At 38.3% G+C, this 17,464-nt stretch overlaps 1 protein-coding gene across 1 annotated transcript in view; it reads right to left on the bottom strand.

Moving 5' to 3' along the window:
- Positions 1-662: 662 nt before the first annotated feature.
- Positions 663-17,464, bottom strand: part of eipr1 (EARP complex and GARP complex interacting protein 1) — a 50,869-nt gene continuing 34,067 nt past the window's right edge. Inside the window, exons 7-9 of the mRNA XM_007574769.2 lie at positions 7,618-7,785; positions 4,618-4,785; positions 663-1,552 (exon numbers count right to left, since the gene is read on the bottom strand). Of these exons, the coding sequence (XP_007574831.1) occupies positions 1,378-1,552; positions 4,618-4,785; positions 7,618-7,785 (511 nt within the window). The 3' untranslated portion in view covers positions 663-1,377. The remainder of the gene's footprint in view (positions 1,553-4,617; positions 4,786-7,617; positions 7,786-17,464) is intronic.

The raw sequence follows: 17,464 nt of genomic DNA, 5'->3' as shown, positions 1-17,464 counted from the left end.
AAACTTTAACATTGTTCCATTTAGTTTACCTATTACAAAGTGATAATTGATTGAATATATATATATATATATATATATATATATATATATATATAAACTTTATTGCTTTGTAGTCACTTCTAATGCGTCGTAAACATAACAATCTGCTTCTATACGTGCAAAGAGAAAAAAATAGGAAACCAAGAAACCATAGCACAAAAAGTAACACATATATAGCAATAATAATAATGTAACTGAAAAGAACATTGTAATAATTAATATGAGATGTATAACAATAATAACTCATTAGCTGTTATAAACCAAATTGCACACAGCCAAATTCAATTCCTGATCGGGGAACAGGTTAATGTTCCTCATTTATTTTATTTTAGGTAAAAAATATATATATATATATATATATATATATATATATATATATATATGTGACATTGATCAGAGTTACTTCTTGCACATTTCCTGACATTTCCTTCATGTGTGTTAAGTCTGTTCTTCATGAATAAAGTGGTCCAAAACCGGATGAGTTTCTTCTCATTTGTTTTTGCTTTATTGTATAATTAATGTTCTCTAATGGAGGGGTTGTAAATAATTTAGGCAAACATCTATGTAGTATTCTTGATCTGTTTGTATTTTTCTATGAGGATGTGATTACTATATTTTTTTTTACCAAATAAATGCATACAAATCTAAAAAATTCTGATTTGTTTCTATGTAAGCCCAGTATAAACCAATGTGAAACTAAGAGTACTTTAATTTGCCAGAACTTTCTCATATTTCAGTACAATGAAAAACATAATGTAAAAGTGTTCCTTTTACCCTCTCATGTTTATTGCAGACAATGGGTATGACAAAATTATAACCATTATGTTTTTCTGACGTTACGCAAGTTTGAATCAACCAAATGCATTGTGGTAATTTAAGACGAGTATCAGTAGTGCTTTATGAAAGTCGTCCTCTACCAGATGGAGAAATTAAGTCTATCCCTAAACAGTTTATGGTAACTGGTATTTCTACGGTAGACTTTGAGGAATTGCATAGTATTACTTTGTTTTCATTAAACTTCTCAGGTATTTAAAAACGTGACAATGAAATAAATCAAATCTGGCAACACTTTGTTCAAATGTTGGGTCCTGTTGGACATTTTGAATCAGTTGCATTGGAACAGAAATGCATGCAAGTCTGGAATCTGTTAGCACACAGATTTGGTCAGCAGATAAAACTTTAAGAGCTCAAAAATTAGGCACACTTTGATTCAAAGACTTTACTTCAATGGTAATTGGCAAGATATTTCCTTCTTTACAATGATACAAACATCCGGACTTAGATATTTACAGAACAACAGACAAAGTATTAGTCACGCTTGTGGGGTAGCTCTCTTTCTCACAGCAGGATGCGGTATTTAAGAGCTCGGGGAACCCTGTTGATGACCAGGCGTCCATCATAGCTAAGCGATGCAAACAGCCATGGGTCGGCCGACGACCACTCTGCTGCGTACACGCTGTCCTCGTGCTCCTCGTAGGTGGACACCACGCTGTCTTTTAGGGGCTCCTTACTCCTGCAGCCCAAAAACACGTTACAGAAATATCTAAGACACTGAAGAGGAGTGCTTCATGATTTGCTTTCTGTCAAAAGCAGCATTCTGCAGATTGAGTTTGTGAAAATGTCTTGAGTATTAAATGGCATTCATAAAATCAAGTCTCAACAGCCCCATTAGCAAGGGGAAGAACAGCAGATTTACCATTTTATTTTATTCACTTTATTTCCACAAAACTTTCAGGAGTTAAATTGAACTATCAAACATTAAATTTGGGTATTAAATTATGAATAATATATATATATAAAAAAAGAAAAACAACTGCCAACCAATAACATGGTCAGTGCTTACACATTTCTGCTAGCTGCTGCTACAATACCAAGGCAATAAATAACAATTCAAGAATATGATCCAGTATCACTGCCAGCTTAAATTCCCCTCAAACCCCCCAGGCTGTAAGTGTTCCTGAGGGGGAAAACAATGATTTAAACATTTGGATTTATTTTACACATTTACGTTTTTACTCTGACAGTAGCTGCTCCCTCTGGACGGCGGCCTAAAATAAAATCGCTCTTAAATGTGTCACTTGTATACATTTAGTGGGAAAGAACAGGAAGAGAGAGCACAAGTGGGAGCTCTTGAGTGATCCTAACAAATACTGGGCTTGGTCTCAGTTACACCAGGGATCGAGAGCTTTTAGGGATAATGTGACTGCACAGTTTAACCACCGACAGACTGCCATAGATCACACGGCTGGGGCCACCTATTTAGGAATCTTTAAGTGAAAACTTGTGGTTGAAAATTAATTTTGAGGAGCCATATTAAAAAAAACAAACAAAAAAAAAACAGTCTTGGGATAGTATATAAAATCAAAGTTTTATAATTTAAAAGGAAGTTGTTTTTTTTATCCAATGAGGAGGACTTGCCTTGATAAAACTGATGAAAATGCTTATTTTTTTAAAGATAATTCCCTGCCTATGTCCTCTTTTTCTCTCTCTTTCTCCCTTGCCGTGGAACCAGAGTATAAACTTCTGGTTTTCAGACTTTTTATGACTTTTATATGAGATCAAATATCCAGAACAACTATAAATGAGCAACTCCCTTCAAGTAGATTTACCTAAAATTTGCAAGAAAAAAAGATATGACACTTTCTAATTATAATTGATTGTGATGAAATCTTAAACTAGCTTATCTCATTGAATCCTACAAAAGCCTACACATTATTTTATTTTCTTTCCTTTAAAAAAAATCTTCATCCCAGATGTCCTGGCTGCAGGTGGAGGATTGAACGCTGTGTTAAGGTACTGCTGAGTAGGACATATGGACGGTAGGTCAACAACAGCCACAGAGAAAGGGTTAAAAGTAAAGCTGAGTGCTGGTAATTAGGAAGAAGAGTTGATAATTGTGGATGAGAGTTGGCCATTGAGTGTAAGAGCTGGTAGTTATGGCTGAGAGGGGGACCATAATGGATGTTGGACTGCAGCAGATTTGGACAGCAGTGAACAGTAACAATTACAGAGGATTTTCCTGACTTTTTCCAAATCAACTCTGTTAACTCTACAGAGATAGAAAAAAAAAAAGAGAGTCTCCTGAAGTGTTTTGACAGTAACACATTTTTAATATTTTCCTTTTTATCACTGAGAGTTTCAAAGTGTTGTGAGTCAGAGGGGTTCTGGCTGTCAGCTTTAATCTTAGGAGGAAAAAAGTTCAGATATACACTGCATATTTCCTTACAGTCTTGAGTATCTCAGTTTGTTTCATTAGACCCTTTACACAACTAAAGACAGAAAAGCAGAGAATTTTTTTTTCTTGATCCTGATGAAGACTTGTGTCTGTGCAATGACTCCCCTTCTAAGCCTTTGTGAAGGATTAGAGCAGATCTGACCCTAAAGGTGAAACCTCTCGATTGTCAGCCCCAAAATGTTCACTTGTTACCCCAATGGGTGTTAGCTTAAGACAAACAAACAAAAAAAAAAAAAAAAACTGAGAAAGAAACTTAGTACACTGGATGATTCAGTGGCTTGTAAAAGAAGATCTGGCAGCAAACAGACAGCAGTAATTACATTTCTTCTACATTGTAGAGGAAATTGTGGGGTTCCCCAAAGTTCTAGATCAGCATTTCGATCTAATTGAAACCTGGAGACTGACCAGAGCCTTGCAACATCTGTCATACTTCTACAGCTGTGGCTACAATCTACGAGATGATTCTGGATTACATGAGTAAGCTTTCTAATAAAACAATTAACAGGAAGATACAGGAAGGCCAATTGCCTCAGGCATCAAAGAAATAATGCCAGTCAGATCCAGAGCACAAACTGCAACATCCACTAGAATACGTAGATAGTTCAAGTGGTTCAAACTACAGATTTTGTCGTGAGTAGTCTGCTGGCACTCAAACACAAAGTGCATTTAAATCACTCTGCAGGGTGCTGGTTTAAGTCTCAAAGAAACTTATTTTCACTACTTTCCTCCTACCTGGATACAATATATTTTTTTATTTTTGTTTCATAAACTTGAATTAGAGCTGGAGACTTAACAATGATTATCTTTGTCTCGGGTAACATTGTGCTATACAGTGATGCACAAATATGGCATTATTAAAATAATCTCGTATTTTCGGTAGTATTCCTCCGCTCCTTTGTGTTCTCCCTCTTCCTTTCGTCCATTTTTTACACATTTCTTGGCCTTGGAAATTCATATTAATAAAGCCATTGCGAGCTACGAGACTCAATAGAACTGAAAAAGACATGTAAAAATGATGGTATTTGCTGACTGCTTAAATATAATTTGATTTCATCAGCTTTAAATCTGATAATGGAGCCCAGCACATCAACAAGTCTACCAATAAAGGACTGGTTACGGCTTCCTTCAAAAAGGCTCATTTGGGTGTCAGGTGTTATTAATTCGTTGATGTCACTCAACTTCTTTCATTTCTGTTACTCACGTTTACTTTAATAATCTTCTTATTAAAAATAAAATCCCATGTTCCTTCCTTCTAAAAACCCACCAACCACCAGCTTAAACCAGACTGCTCAGGCTAGGTGCCGCTGCTAATGAGTTGTTAAAACTCCCAGAGTTGTTCTTACTTGTCCTCCTGGTGGTTGTCCTCCCCCTCGCTGAGCTCCTCGTCGTCCACCAAGTGTCCGAATGGCTCCGAGGAGATGGACACCATATTGGAGAGGATGAGACGGCTGTCGCTGCTGGCTGTCAGCACCAGCTGGTCGTGGCTGTGGTTGTAGCGGACGCTCCACACCCTGGGACACACATTATTCATTCAGAGTTAGACGGCGCGGCAATGTGGGGAGCACTTTTTCGTTTTTACGTTTGTGCATATGATGAAAATGATTGTGAAGAAAGCCGTGTGTGGGTGAAGAGCCCTGCAGCAAGCTCTGGATGCTGAGATAGTTTGTTGACGGTATGTATGAGCAGACTGCTCATGCACACTCTCAGCCACCCACACGCATCATGCAGAAAACGCGGTGCTCTCACGCAGGCGTTAAAATAGCTCTGTTTGAGTATTTAGATGCCAGTAATAAGGATTTGGAAGCCTGCAGTCTATATTTGAGCTTAGTTCACATGTTCTGATGATCATAATGAAAAACTCCGTAATCCTTACTTTATTTCTTTCTCAATTTCCTCATCTCCCTTCCATAACTCTCTCCATTTTGTCCCTTCGTTCCCTTAGTTGCTTCTCTTTCTTTCTCCTTTTTTTTTTTCTTGTGCACTCGATCTTTGTGTGTTTGTGTGCCTTTGTGAGCCCGAGGCGCAGCTCAGAGTGCGGTCCCAGTTCCCTCACAGGGAGGGATTGAGGGATAACTGAGGCTGTTGACAGAAAAATCAGCCTCGGCCACGCCGTTCCCTGCGCTCTGCTAATCCGCTTCCCTGCTAAAAAATAGTCCCTAATACCCCCAGCAGCCCCGAGGCCATATCCTGGCTGCGCTCCGACAAATGAGCGCGCACGACAAACACCCACACATAAACGCAGCGAACAGAAGAAGATGGGTGCTCATAGAGGCGAATACAAATGAGAATGTGCTTTATAGAAATGTGGGGAAGGCACACAAACGCATGTGGCCACACAGATAAAAAGAGAGCTCTGCAAAAACACAGATTAGATGATAGTGAACACACACACACACACACACGTCACCTATCTCCCATCAGAAGACATCCCATCTGCTGCAATCTACAGTTATGGATATGTTTGCCGAGCCTGCCTCTCTTTCGGAGATAACGTCTGCTCCTGTGCGTGCACGTCGGCAAAGTGTGTGGCTGCTCCACTGTTTGCGTGTGTGGGTGTGTGCGCTACAGCTGGATCCCAGTTTGGCTCATGCTGATCATCTATTCAGCTCACAGAAGAGACGGAGCGTGTCTCCTACACCGACACATCTGCAGTCGGCTGTTCAGCTCAGAGCGACGCCTGAAGCCTCAGCAGAAGACGACCCGGGGCTGGACTCACCTCCAGTCCTCCAGAACCAAAGGAGTGGCAGTGGATTTAATTAGTAATGAGTTTATTACTGCCTTTTATTACATCAAGAGAAGTCGGGGCATTTCATTAGTTATGAGATAAAGCAATTAATGAAACAGGAAACCAATCACAAGTCCAGCAAATGAGTTATCTTATTTATTGCTATTGTGGGTGTGCTTTGCCTGAGTATCCGTCCTCCACACTGTCGATCTTACTTCTGCTTCTTATGCAGGCATGCTTTTCCCCCAATTCAAAATGTTACATTTACCTGAAGATTAATAGCTATTTACTTTAGGAATGAACACAATTTTAAAGTGAATATTTTATAAACCTTATTAAAAAAAAAAAAAGATGGCAGAGAACAACACATAAAAAAATACTCAAAAGTTGAGCACAGGATGACGGCAGCTGGTTTCTAGAAGCTACACCTGGTGTTCTGTTTGGCTGTGATACCTTCCTGGAGGGCCGCGCCGGCTGAAATAATGCCACCAACTAAGCGTCCTCTCTATTTTGCTATTAACTTTTTGCTTTTTTAATAACATATGAAGTACTCCTAAATCAGTTCTCCTGCTTCTTTTTTGTGCATTCTGCTCTGTCTTCTCAAACTCCCAGTCGGTCATGGCAGATGGACCGCTTGTACCGAGCCAGGTTATGCTGGAGGTTTCTTCTTATTAAGGGAGGGGGTTTAGTTTTGTCTCCACTGTCACTACATGTATTCTCAAAATGTGGGATTGTTGTAAACGACACAAGCAAGAGACTGTCTGTTTTCAGTACATGTCCATCCAGGCGGAGGAAATGCTGCAAGTCAATGACTTGATGCAACCTGCTGGCGTTCCTTAGATAGAAAACGTATTAAAATAATTTGAGTAATGAACTGAACTAAGTGCACCTTTTGATAACTAGGATCATGTGTGACAGAATTGAAATGACTTGTTTATTTTCTTTATGTTGGTGCTGCAGAAATAAAATGAGTTGAACTTCATTTCTTAGCGGTAAGTAGATTGCACCTAAACCATTGTTTATTTTTCTTCGTAGTAAGGCATTATTTTGAATTATAAAGATAAACGCTTATAAAAAATGCTCAGGTTTCACATAACATTTTAATGTGTATCATTTTTAATACTGACAGTACCATATCCATTTATTTTTGTTCCAATTCAGTATGGGTCAATTTACTCTTATAAAATATGATCCAATAGGACCCACGATCAAGCCAAAACAACTAAATGAGCTCCTGCTTGTAGATATTTATTGTAGTCATAACACCCAATTTCCTTAAAATGTATAGAAATAGCAATGAAAAACTGACCTGCACCCCACTTTAAGGAATGCAGCTGAAAGTGAAATATGCCACCATTAAGGATGCAATGTTTTTGCAAGACTCTGAATCTCTTGTCAAGAGAAGACAACGGAGATGAAAAACATCCATAATAACTTGTATAAGAATGCCAAAGATCAGAGCATATACAGTTAAATCCCATCTCTTCTCTTAATTTAAAAAGGTAATGAATTTGCCTGTGTGCATAGTTGACTTACAAAGCAACTTTCAACCAATATGGGGAATTAATTATCTCCCGTTCAAGGACCTCCAAGGATTTCCCCCTTGTGTTCTACCCACCAGTGTGAGTGCTCCTCCAAGGTTTTTACGGGCTCCTGGACATTACGGACGTCCCAGAACTTGACCTTGCAGTCGTCTCCACAACTGGCCAGGTAGTACTGCCGGTTGGGATTGAAGTCCAGGTCACGCACCAGCTGACCGTGGGCATTCTCTATACAGTAGATCTGACTGGATGAAAGAAGATCAAAAAAAGAAGTGATTAGAGATGAGGCAGAAGATGCAAGGCATGAAAAAAAAAAGATGAAGAAGTGAAGCACAAAGCGGAACTGGCACAGAGAGAGAAGACGATATAAGCAAACAACAAACAAGTCAGAGCATTCCTAAGGTTAATCAAAGCTTTTCTGTGTCTGTCTGTGTTCAGTGAAGGCCAGACGCAAAAACGAAGCCGACGCTGGGCAGCGGTAAATGATGCAGGCAAGACTCATAAGTGAACAGCCTTGAGTTTCAGACAGAGTGACATGATAAAGGAAAAGATGTTCTGCTTAATGGGGTTCTATTTATCTCTCTGAGTCCTACTGTTATCTCCCTGTAAGTTTCTCAGATATTCTTTCTCTGAATATTCTACTATGTATTTGGCTCTCTTTTCACCTTCCGTTGCATCTCTACGTATATTGTTCGTTTCAAGAGCTGCAACAAGTGCATATGAACACTAATCTTAAAATCTGCACTGATAAAATAACTTTTTTTAATGAGAATCACCTCCGCTCTGTGATTTAACTTCTTAAAGTTTTTGCACAAAAGCTTGACTCTCATCGAGCTCATTCCCAGACTCGGCAGGGATTTGATTTCAGCAAACAAACGTCCTGAACGTCCACCATGTAACAGACTGCGAAGAGCAAGTGAAAAACAAAACAAACAAAAAAATAAATAAAAAAAACTGTCATGCTTCTAAACAAAGGGAGCCTCTGGATCAATAATCAAGAAGCTATTTTAACACATTTATAGGTCCATTTGAGGATTTTGGACTGCTCAGTGCTGATTTTTCCCAATTAAATGTTTCTTAGCAAATGCATTACTTTCCTAAAGTGTTAATACACTTTAAAAAGTAAAATGGTAAAATGGTTACAGCTTGTTACAGTTTCTAAAGGCTGAAGAAAAAGCCTTTGTTGTGGTTTGTCACTGCTGTGATGAATATGTTGATTTGACTGCATTTTTTATGTAGATACACACAGTTATAAGTTGGCTGCCATCTCAAATCGACTTTCTTGAAACAGTGACAACTGGGACTTCCTAACACCCTTTTAAATTTAAATAGGGAAATATTCATGCATATGCAGATCGTGGAAAAAGAAACTACACTCTCGTTCTCTCTTTTTTTTTTTTTTACTCAATTCTAAAATGATTATATTCCAACCTAAAGAGTGAAAATGGCAATAGATTCAGTGCAAGTGATTATTAAGCAAATACAAAGCCGGGTAGGAGAAGGTGCAAATAGAGAAGCTAAGTGCACCCTTTCTGTTGGTTTTTATAGAAGAGGAGTAAGTAGCAGCAATATGCTGCTGATCAGACACGTTAATTAGTAATCAGCAACATTGTGACTACCTACATAAAATAAATATTGTCCATTTGCTTCTCCGAAGAGAAATGTGGACAATGTCAGTGTGTGAAGGCATCAGCAGTGACCCTGTGAATCCACCTGAGAAGGCCTTAAAAGTATTAGTCAATTTGAAACCAATCATTTTTCGGTGAGAAAGAGTATCCAGAGGAAAAAGTGCCTTAAATCTAAATACAGACCTATTAACTCGAAGATCAGGGTGCAATTCTGAATGAAATTGGAATAAACGCAGAACTTCATATTAGACTCTTTAAGTATGATTCATTTGGAATAGCTTAACAAGTTGTTTCTCTGAAAATAATATATCAGCAATATGTATTAAAATCTGAAGCTAAATTAACCACAGGGCTATTGGAGAAAACAGAAGAGACCAAAGTGCAGATGTTTGGCTTTAATGTAAACCACCATGTGTGATGAACACCAAAAAGTGCAAATCAACTCAAACGCTTCATGCCAGCAGTCAAGCACGGTGGTGTTGAAATGATTTGAATTCACAGTTGTAAGACAATAATTTTACAATGATCTAAGGGAGTGATGTTCCCTCTGAAGATATTTCTGCTAAAAGCGATTCTAAAGCCCATTTGAATCATAGAATTCATTTTTTATACAGAAGGTTTACAATTTTGTTTTTATGTAATAAATAATGAGGCAAAATGGTAAGATGGATTTACAATAAATTAAGTGGATCTAATGAGGCAAAACACAATCTCCCTTGAATTTAACTTTAATAAAACTGAAAGTAACTTGGACTGTGTATTACTTTGAATTTCCAAAAAGATCCAAACTTTTTATATAATGGGATTAGAAGTTTATAAGACCTAATCCGACGGAGATGAATGGCATTAAGACGGCTGGGATCTACTGACATAATTTGTAGATTTGTGCATAAAAATCTGTTTACACCCATTTCTTTATCAACCATGTCATTTTTATGATTTCATCTGTTAATTTTCTTCTCATTGTGAAAAAAGTCACAACTGTGTTTCTACAAAGATGTGTACGTCTGCAGAGCACCTCCTGTCTGCATAATTAAAATCATTGTGGCTTTATAAAATGCTCTAAAGTTTTGAAGTTAGGCGACAGTAAATGGAGGTTTGGCGCTCCGTAATGGATGGCAGCAAAGTGCCATCCATAAAAAGCTGCAGAGACAAACATGGGGGCTGCTGACGAGCCAGGAATAAACAGCTTTAAGGTGTTTTCAAGCTTTTAAATGTACTCTGGTATTAGAAGTCGTCTCTCTGCTTTGCTTTTGGCTTTTGGTGTATGTTTGACTACTACGCGGCTTGCCTCTGTTAACCTGAAGACTAATCTTCCTTCTTCTTGTTTTATTCCGATTTCATGGCATAGATGTTTTAACAGCTAAAAAGATAAAATTCAGACAATAAAAATTCATAAATAAGGCATAGTAAGTACACAATAATAATAAGATGCAACATTCTAAAAACGTTATTTGTAAATGTATAAATATATTTAGATTTTAGCTTCTTTTTTTTGTCATTTTGGACGAGGCACTTTCTACACTTTATGCCTCAAAAGCGAAACTTTATCACTTTCTTTTGTGAGGTTCAAAACTGAGAAAGTTTGTTTTGTTTTTTTTTTCAAAATAAAAATAAATAAATAAATAAATAATGAAAAAACAACAAGGCAATAAATTTAACCCCCACAAAAAAGGTGTAATTAACAGCAACCCTAATGACTTGTGTTCAGACACCAATGAAATACTAAGCAGCTCAGCCACACATTGTGTTCAGAAGCATTTCTATCAAAAGAAAGGAAAAAAACAACAACATAAAGCTCTTTTGTCAAATGCTTATCGGTATGAATCTGATGTACAGCCTTTTGAACAGCCTAAGTCCCAGACATGATCTCTCTATGAGCCCAAAGAACAACGTGTGCTTCCAGTTGAGTTTTCCTCGCTATCTGACGTTTTCTATCTAACAGGCAAACAGCGAAGCAATGGTCCAGGAGCACAGCCAGCATGAACACACTCATATTTAAATACACACACAGTCCCTGAAAACCCCCGAGTCTTCCTGACCTAAATGAAGCCCAGCGGTCTGCCTCAGGTCATTCTCTTATACCTCCCTTATTTTAATGAGATTTTTAATTAGCATGTTAATTGCCTAACGCAAGCAGCGGGGTGACTAGCTTGCTGGCTAGCTACTGCTGGCACCCAACTGGGCCATAACACTGAGGCTTTCCACTCTGCTGAGCAAAAACCATGCAGAGCTTTGCTTTTCAAGGCTAGCCTGCAGAGGAAATGGTGTTAAAGAAAACAAGCAGCGATTTTTCTACACACTCGCGCTGCCTTTATGGTGAAGGCAGAGTTCCAGATCTAATTAACTAGCAGTTTGTTCTTTTCTCTGACCAACAGTTTTTGCTGTTCTTGCTTTCTTCTGCTGTTCTGAGCAGAGACAGCAAAGACCATGAACCAATGTACAACTAAAGTCCCATAAGAGTTACATTATGTACAGAGCCTTGACAAAGCATTTGGCCCTACATTATTATTTGGCTTTGGTTTTTAGTTCATCTATTTTCTTTTGGACCACTGATATGTTTTTGATTTTTTTTTTTTTTAGAACTTTTTAAGGATTTAAAAGCTTCACATATGAAAAAAGGAATTGACTTCTAAATGTAAGAACAGATTGAGTTGCCTTTTGCAGCTTGATCAACTTGATCAGTTTGTATCACATACAGCAAACAATTGTGTTACACACGCCGGCCGGTTTGCATATAAAATTAGTGACATTGAGTATGCTGACAGTAGAATCTAAAGACTTTCCCTCTACTTGTCTTGAGCAATATTTTCAGGGAAAAATATTGCTCAAATTGGGAGGTATGACCTTCAGCTTCCAGGCACCTTTCTACTGTGAAACAACTTCTACTTCACAAATACAAGACTGGCTAGAATACTTTTGTTAAACTAGCTCCACCAACTTGCCAAATCATTGTCTTTTGCCATTTCTCATTACTTTCCACAGTTACAGGCTGATTGCTGCCATCCTTAATCTGCTTTAATCTGATATTTTCTAACAAAATTGACCATATTCATTTATACATATATGATCTGATGTTAATTGTACTGGTTTGTCTTGTGCCGATTTCCTACTTGCTTAGCTACAGAACAGGTACACTGCATTCCTTCTCAGTAACAGCAGACAATTGCAAAAACTGTGTCCGATGTATTTGTAAAGGAATTATTTTTATATATATAAAGTGCTTTAAAACTGAGTGCTTTTTCACAGATTTTAAATCTGCCGTGAATGAACCTTAAAGGGTCGTGTTGAACTGGACACAACTTGCTTGTAGACTATTCCTTGCTACGGTCCTGTTTTACTTGCATGGGTCTGTATCACAAAGGGGCATTTGTTTAGAGAACTGCGAAAAGTCTCAATCAATCAGTGCTCTCAGAAAATGAAACTAAATAAATGAATAAATTAACAGCAGTGCTTGAGTTAAATCTTTACTTTCACCTCAAAAGTAAAAAAAAAAAAAAAACATCTGCCCATCATTCTAAGATTTAGTATATCAAAACATTTTGGTATTACTAACTTAACTGCAGCAAATATATTACTTTACATGTCCTTAAGGATGGGATTCTCATTGATGTGAAAAAACACGGGACATATAAATATTTCAAAGTTGCTCCTATCAAATCGCAGCATTCTGATCTGAGTCGACTTGAAACTTTTAGTGAACTTCAGTTTCACTCAAAATAGCAATTTCGTGTGTAATTTTGAGCTGGGGCCCCATGATTTATTTAAACCGAGCCCCCAACCCCCACCCCCTACTCTCTGGCGTGTGGCTCAGAGGTAAAAGGCGTGACCTCGGGCTGTAGGGTGGCTGGTGTTCAGCCTGGCCCGCTGTGGAATGGGACGCAGCCGCCGCGTGAAAAGGAAATGGAGCAGGAAATTGGGTTAGTTTCGCTAGTTCCCCCTTCTTGTGTCTCTGAGCAATCCCCCTCCAAACATGCACGCTCACACACAGTCATTCTGAAACACGCATAAACTCCCTTGGCCCTGGCTAATAGTGGAGAGACCTGGGACCTTATATATGTGTGCAAGTGTGTGTGTTTACGTTTGTTTGAGTGCAGAGGATTAGAGTTGTGGTCGGCCTAAGCCACCAAACACTCAATCTAAAGTCATCCAGCCAGCTAGAGAGTGTGTGATGGGGGACTGATGAGGGGACAGGGGACCTATTACACACACTGTTGGGCGCAAGCAGATAAAAAAAATATATATAAAATAGGGAAAACACACATCCTCACATACTGTTCCTGTGTGTAAATAGAGAAGATGATAAAGGTGTGCACACAGGAAACTACAAAGGCAGACAGGGAAGCACACATTTGGCCATCACACACAACCTCCTAACTTAGTCTGGGTGATAAATCTCTCCACTGAGGGAATCGACTGGAACACAGATGCTTGTGGTAGCACACAATATCTCTCACTCTCTTTCTCTCTCTCTCACACACACACACACACTCCTCTGTTTCTATGACAACAATTTGGGGATGGAGGGGGGGCAGGGCATGAGAAAAGAAGAATTGAAAGAGGTGGGCAATCATTTCATCGCTGATCAAAATTAAAGCCTGGCTTTGAGATGGAGCCAGCAGTGAAAGATGGATGGAAACAAGAAAAGAAAGGTGGGCAAACAGGTTGAAGGAGGGAAGGCAAGATAGGCAGAGTCTGCCCATTAAAGAGAGATATCAATATATCAAACAGAATATGCTGTGAAAAAAAGTCTAAGATTGCTACTCATTTTATTAAATTTTATAAACAAGAATCGAAACTTGGTCATCATTGGCCATGTTCTTCATGACAGATCACACAGAAAATGAACTTTTTTTTGTAATGTGGCTGATTTTTCTCTCATTTTCAATTAAGGTCCTGTAACCTTACTATGCAGAGAGCAATGCCTTCATTGGCTTCTTCACCAAATCACTTAATATTTTGATTTCATGAGACAGACTTACACAAGCTACAGCTACACCTCCACCATTTTAGGAAACGTTTGCCCATACAGAGACACATATTTGCCCAGTTCTAGGCTCAGCCAAATTGGATGGAGAGCATAGTAAATGTTTAAGTATTGCCTCAAATTCTCAGTTTTAGTATTAGACGTGGACATTAACTCAGCCATGCTAATACATAAATTTACCTCAAATTAACCATTCCATCATAGCAATGGCTAAATGTTTAGGGTCAAGTCATGCATGGCATATTTTGGCAACAAGGCAGTTCAAAGTGCTTTACATCATAAAAACATCATGCGATCGCCAATCGTGAAACAGGCGATAAACATTGCATTTCGTCAAATGTCATAAAAACCATCAACATACATCAAATGTGTCAGTTAAAGGCAACTGTAAACAAGAGGGATTTTAGCTTTAATTTAAAGCGACTCAGAGTTTCAGCTAGAAAAGAATGAAGGGGAACATTTGTCTTTTGAAGCCTCTAGGCTTTCTTACAGCTGCCATAGATGTAGCAACGTCTCAACATATCAATTTCTCCTGTCCTTAATTTGTCAAATGCACTCCCACATCATGATACTGAGACACTGTGGTTAACCACAGAGTGTTCTCAAGATGTTTAAATATTTGTTTTCTGTAGGCCAAAATGTCTATTTTTGATCTCATTTAATCCAGTCGTTAGCTTAGTCCTGAAAATTAAGCTTTGTACGGCTTTATTTTTAAACAATGGCTTTGTTCTTGTCACTCTGTCATAAATGCAACATTTGTTGAGTATTTGACTGATAGCTTTTCCATTAATGGAGCAGTATAATGAGTTCTTCAGCTCTTAAGTGGCTTGTATAATAGGCTCAGTAGATACACCAGGTATTTGCTAATTGCTGCTGGCTAGTCAGAGCTGATTGAGAGAGTCAGAGGCAGGGAGCTGCTCTTGGATACACTGACCTGTCTGCTGTTGCATGTGGTCTCCATGATTTCCGGAATACCCACAGAATCTGATCCACTTGAGAGAGTTACAAAAACAAAGTCTGGCTGCTTCAAAGACAAAAATAAATAAATCGGGGACAGCTCAAAATCTTTGGACAGTACCTTATAAGTACTCAGAGCAAGGTTTTCTGAAAAATTAATCACCGTAAATTTCCAAGACAATCTAAACCATCTTTGCCACCATGCATGATCTTTGATTTAGAGTATCTGTATGCAAAATGCTTAGTAGGCGGTGTTTCTTCAAGCCTTTTGGATTAACTGTAAGGTTACCTGCCGTAATCGGCAAATCTTGTGTCTGGCTAATTATTTCACAGTACTGCAGGCGCTTGTTTTCCTTTCAAGGACAACAACAGACGATCATTAACTAGTTAGATAAAAGAGAAAAAGTACAAGCTCAGTTCTGCTTGTGATTTTATTTTACTTTTTAAATTTTTTATGAAGACTAACCAGTTTGAAACTGGAACAGAGGGATGCTTTGAGGTGTGCTGTGGGCGGCTCTGCCTCTCATGTAACTTTGCGGAATCAGTATGACACGTGGTAAGGTATCCATGGAAACAGTAATCACAGTGCACATGGACATATTGAGCTTTCAATCACTATGTTTCCCTCCGTTTACACCAGTAGGTTTGAATGAAATTGGCTATATTGGACTCAAAATGGATCCAAATCCAAATTCATCAAACCACATTGTGTTAATATTTATTATTGTGCGTGCCTGGTCATATATCTCATCACTTTCAAATCAGCCACCAATAAACAACGACCACCATTTAATTTTGAGTACATTTCTTATTAGACAAACAAAATGATAGAGTATATAATAATATTGTATCCTCTAGTGGTTTGACATTCGGGCTGCAAGAAGACATGGTGACAAACATTCCCAGTCAAATAAACTATCCCACACGGAGCATTATGGCCACTTACTGGACTGGAGTTTATGAATGTTCACAGATTAGGCAAAACGGCAGTCTTATCTAATTTCCAGGCACATAGTGCCATTTTATAGCACAATCAAATAACTATGTTACATTTAGCTGTTATAAAAATTATGCAAGTACAAAACATAACTTAAAAGAAATTTGACTTTGTAATTTGACGCCTTGTCTGACTTAAAGAGACAGAAATTGGGCCGAAGGCAGAGTGCTTTTGCCGACACTGCCTTCAGCACATCATCGCAATAATATGTTTCCCTTAGATTGTTTACAATTGTTCTTAGGAGTGTTGGACTGAAAAATAGTTTGCATGAGAAGCTCAGTAGATCGGGTGATTGTTCATTGCTGCTGCCACTAGTCTGTAGGGAGCTAAGGGGGAGTTTAGTATGAAAAAGTGTTTAGGCACCAACCAAATGGTTGCCATGGGAGATTCAAGGATTTCTCAAACATGCATGAAAGAATCAAGGCAATACTCCAAGTATGTTTCTGATGAGGAAATAACATTAAAATATGAAAAAAATACAACCGCATCTATCATTTAAAATGAAGGAAAATGTTGACAGAGTGGGCCCAAAAACAGCATCAAGCATGTGCACATCTTCATAGTTCAATATGCACATGGTTACCTGAATCATGTGGAAGTCCTGCCTTTCTGGCACAAAATGACATATGGCCTCTTTAAAAGATGTTTTTTTTAGTTTTTGTTCTTTAAAAAAGCAAGAAAAAAAACTGCTGCTGTTTACAAAACAAATAATCCCTATTTTTCTTTTAATCAAGAATCAACCATTTTAAAATTTTCCACTTAGCCATAACAGTAGGAAAATAAGAATAGAAAATACTGACAACACAACAATGTTGTGTTGATAAATCCAAAAGTATTTCCTGTAATTTAATTTACTTATTTTAAGACACTAAATGAAGTCCTGACCACACTGCTCCGAGAGACGCAGTATGGTGCCGTGTCTTCTGACAGGGAGCAGGGACATGAAAAGGTCACAGATGATCAGCTTGACACCAGCTGGGTTCAAAAGGTCGCCCTCAAATCAACAGTGGCATATGGAAATCTACTGTTCTAAACAAAACAGCTTGTGTCTTCAGCATAATGACCCGGTTTAAATTTTGACATATGAGATTTTTAAAAGGAAGGTTGGTTGAATAACACAAAAGAAAGGAGACGACAGCGTTTTCTGTCTGGAGTTTTAACTCCGACTCCTCGTCTTTCCACCAATAGTAAGCTGGCGTTTAACCTGGGATGTGAGAGAACAAATGGCACATCCATCAATCATTTCAGCCTCTTTTTCGCTCAATAGGCTTACTGTCTCTCTTTACACACACAAATGCGCAGCAGAGGACAGGAGTAAAATCCATACTTCTCTGCAACATTGCTCTGCTATTCAG

The sequence above is a fragment of the Poecilia formosa genome, unplaced genomic scaffold, assembly GCF_000485575.1.
Source record: "Poecilia formosa unplaced genomic scaffold, Poecilia_formosa-5.1.2 Scaffold8, whole genome shotgun sequence".
In the NCBI taxonomy this organism is placed as follows: Eukaryota; Metazoa; Chordata; class Actinopteri; order Cyprinodontiformes; family Poeciliidae; genus Poecilia; species Poecilia formosa.
This window is presented reverse-complemented; position numbering and strand designations above follow the sequence as displayed.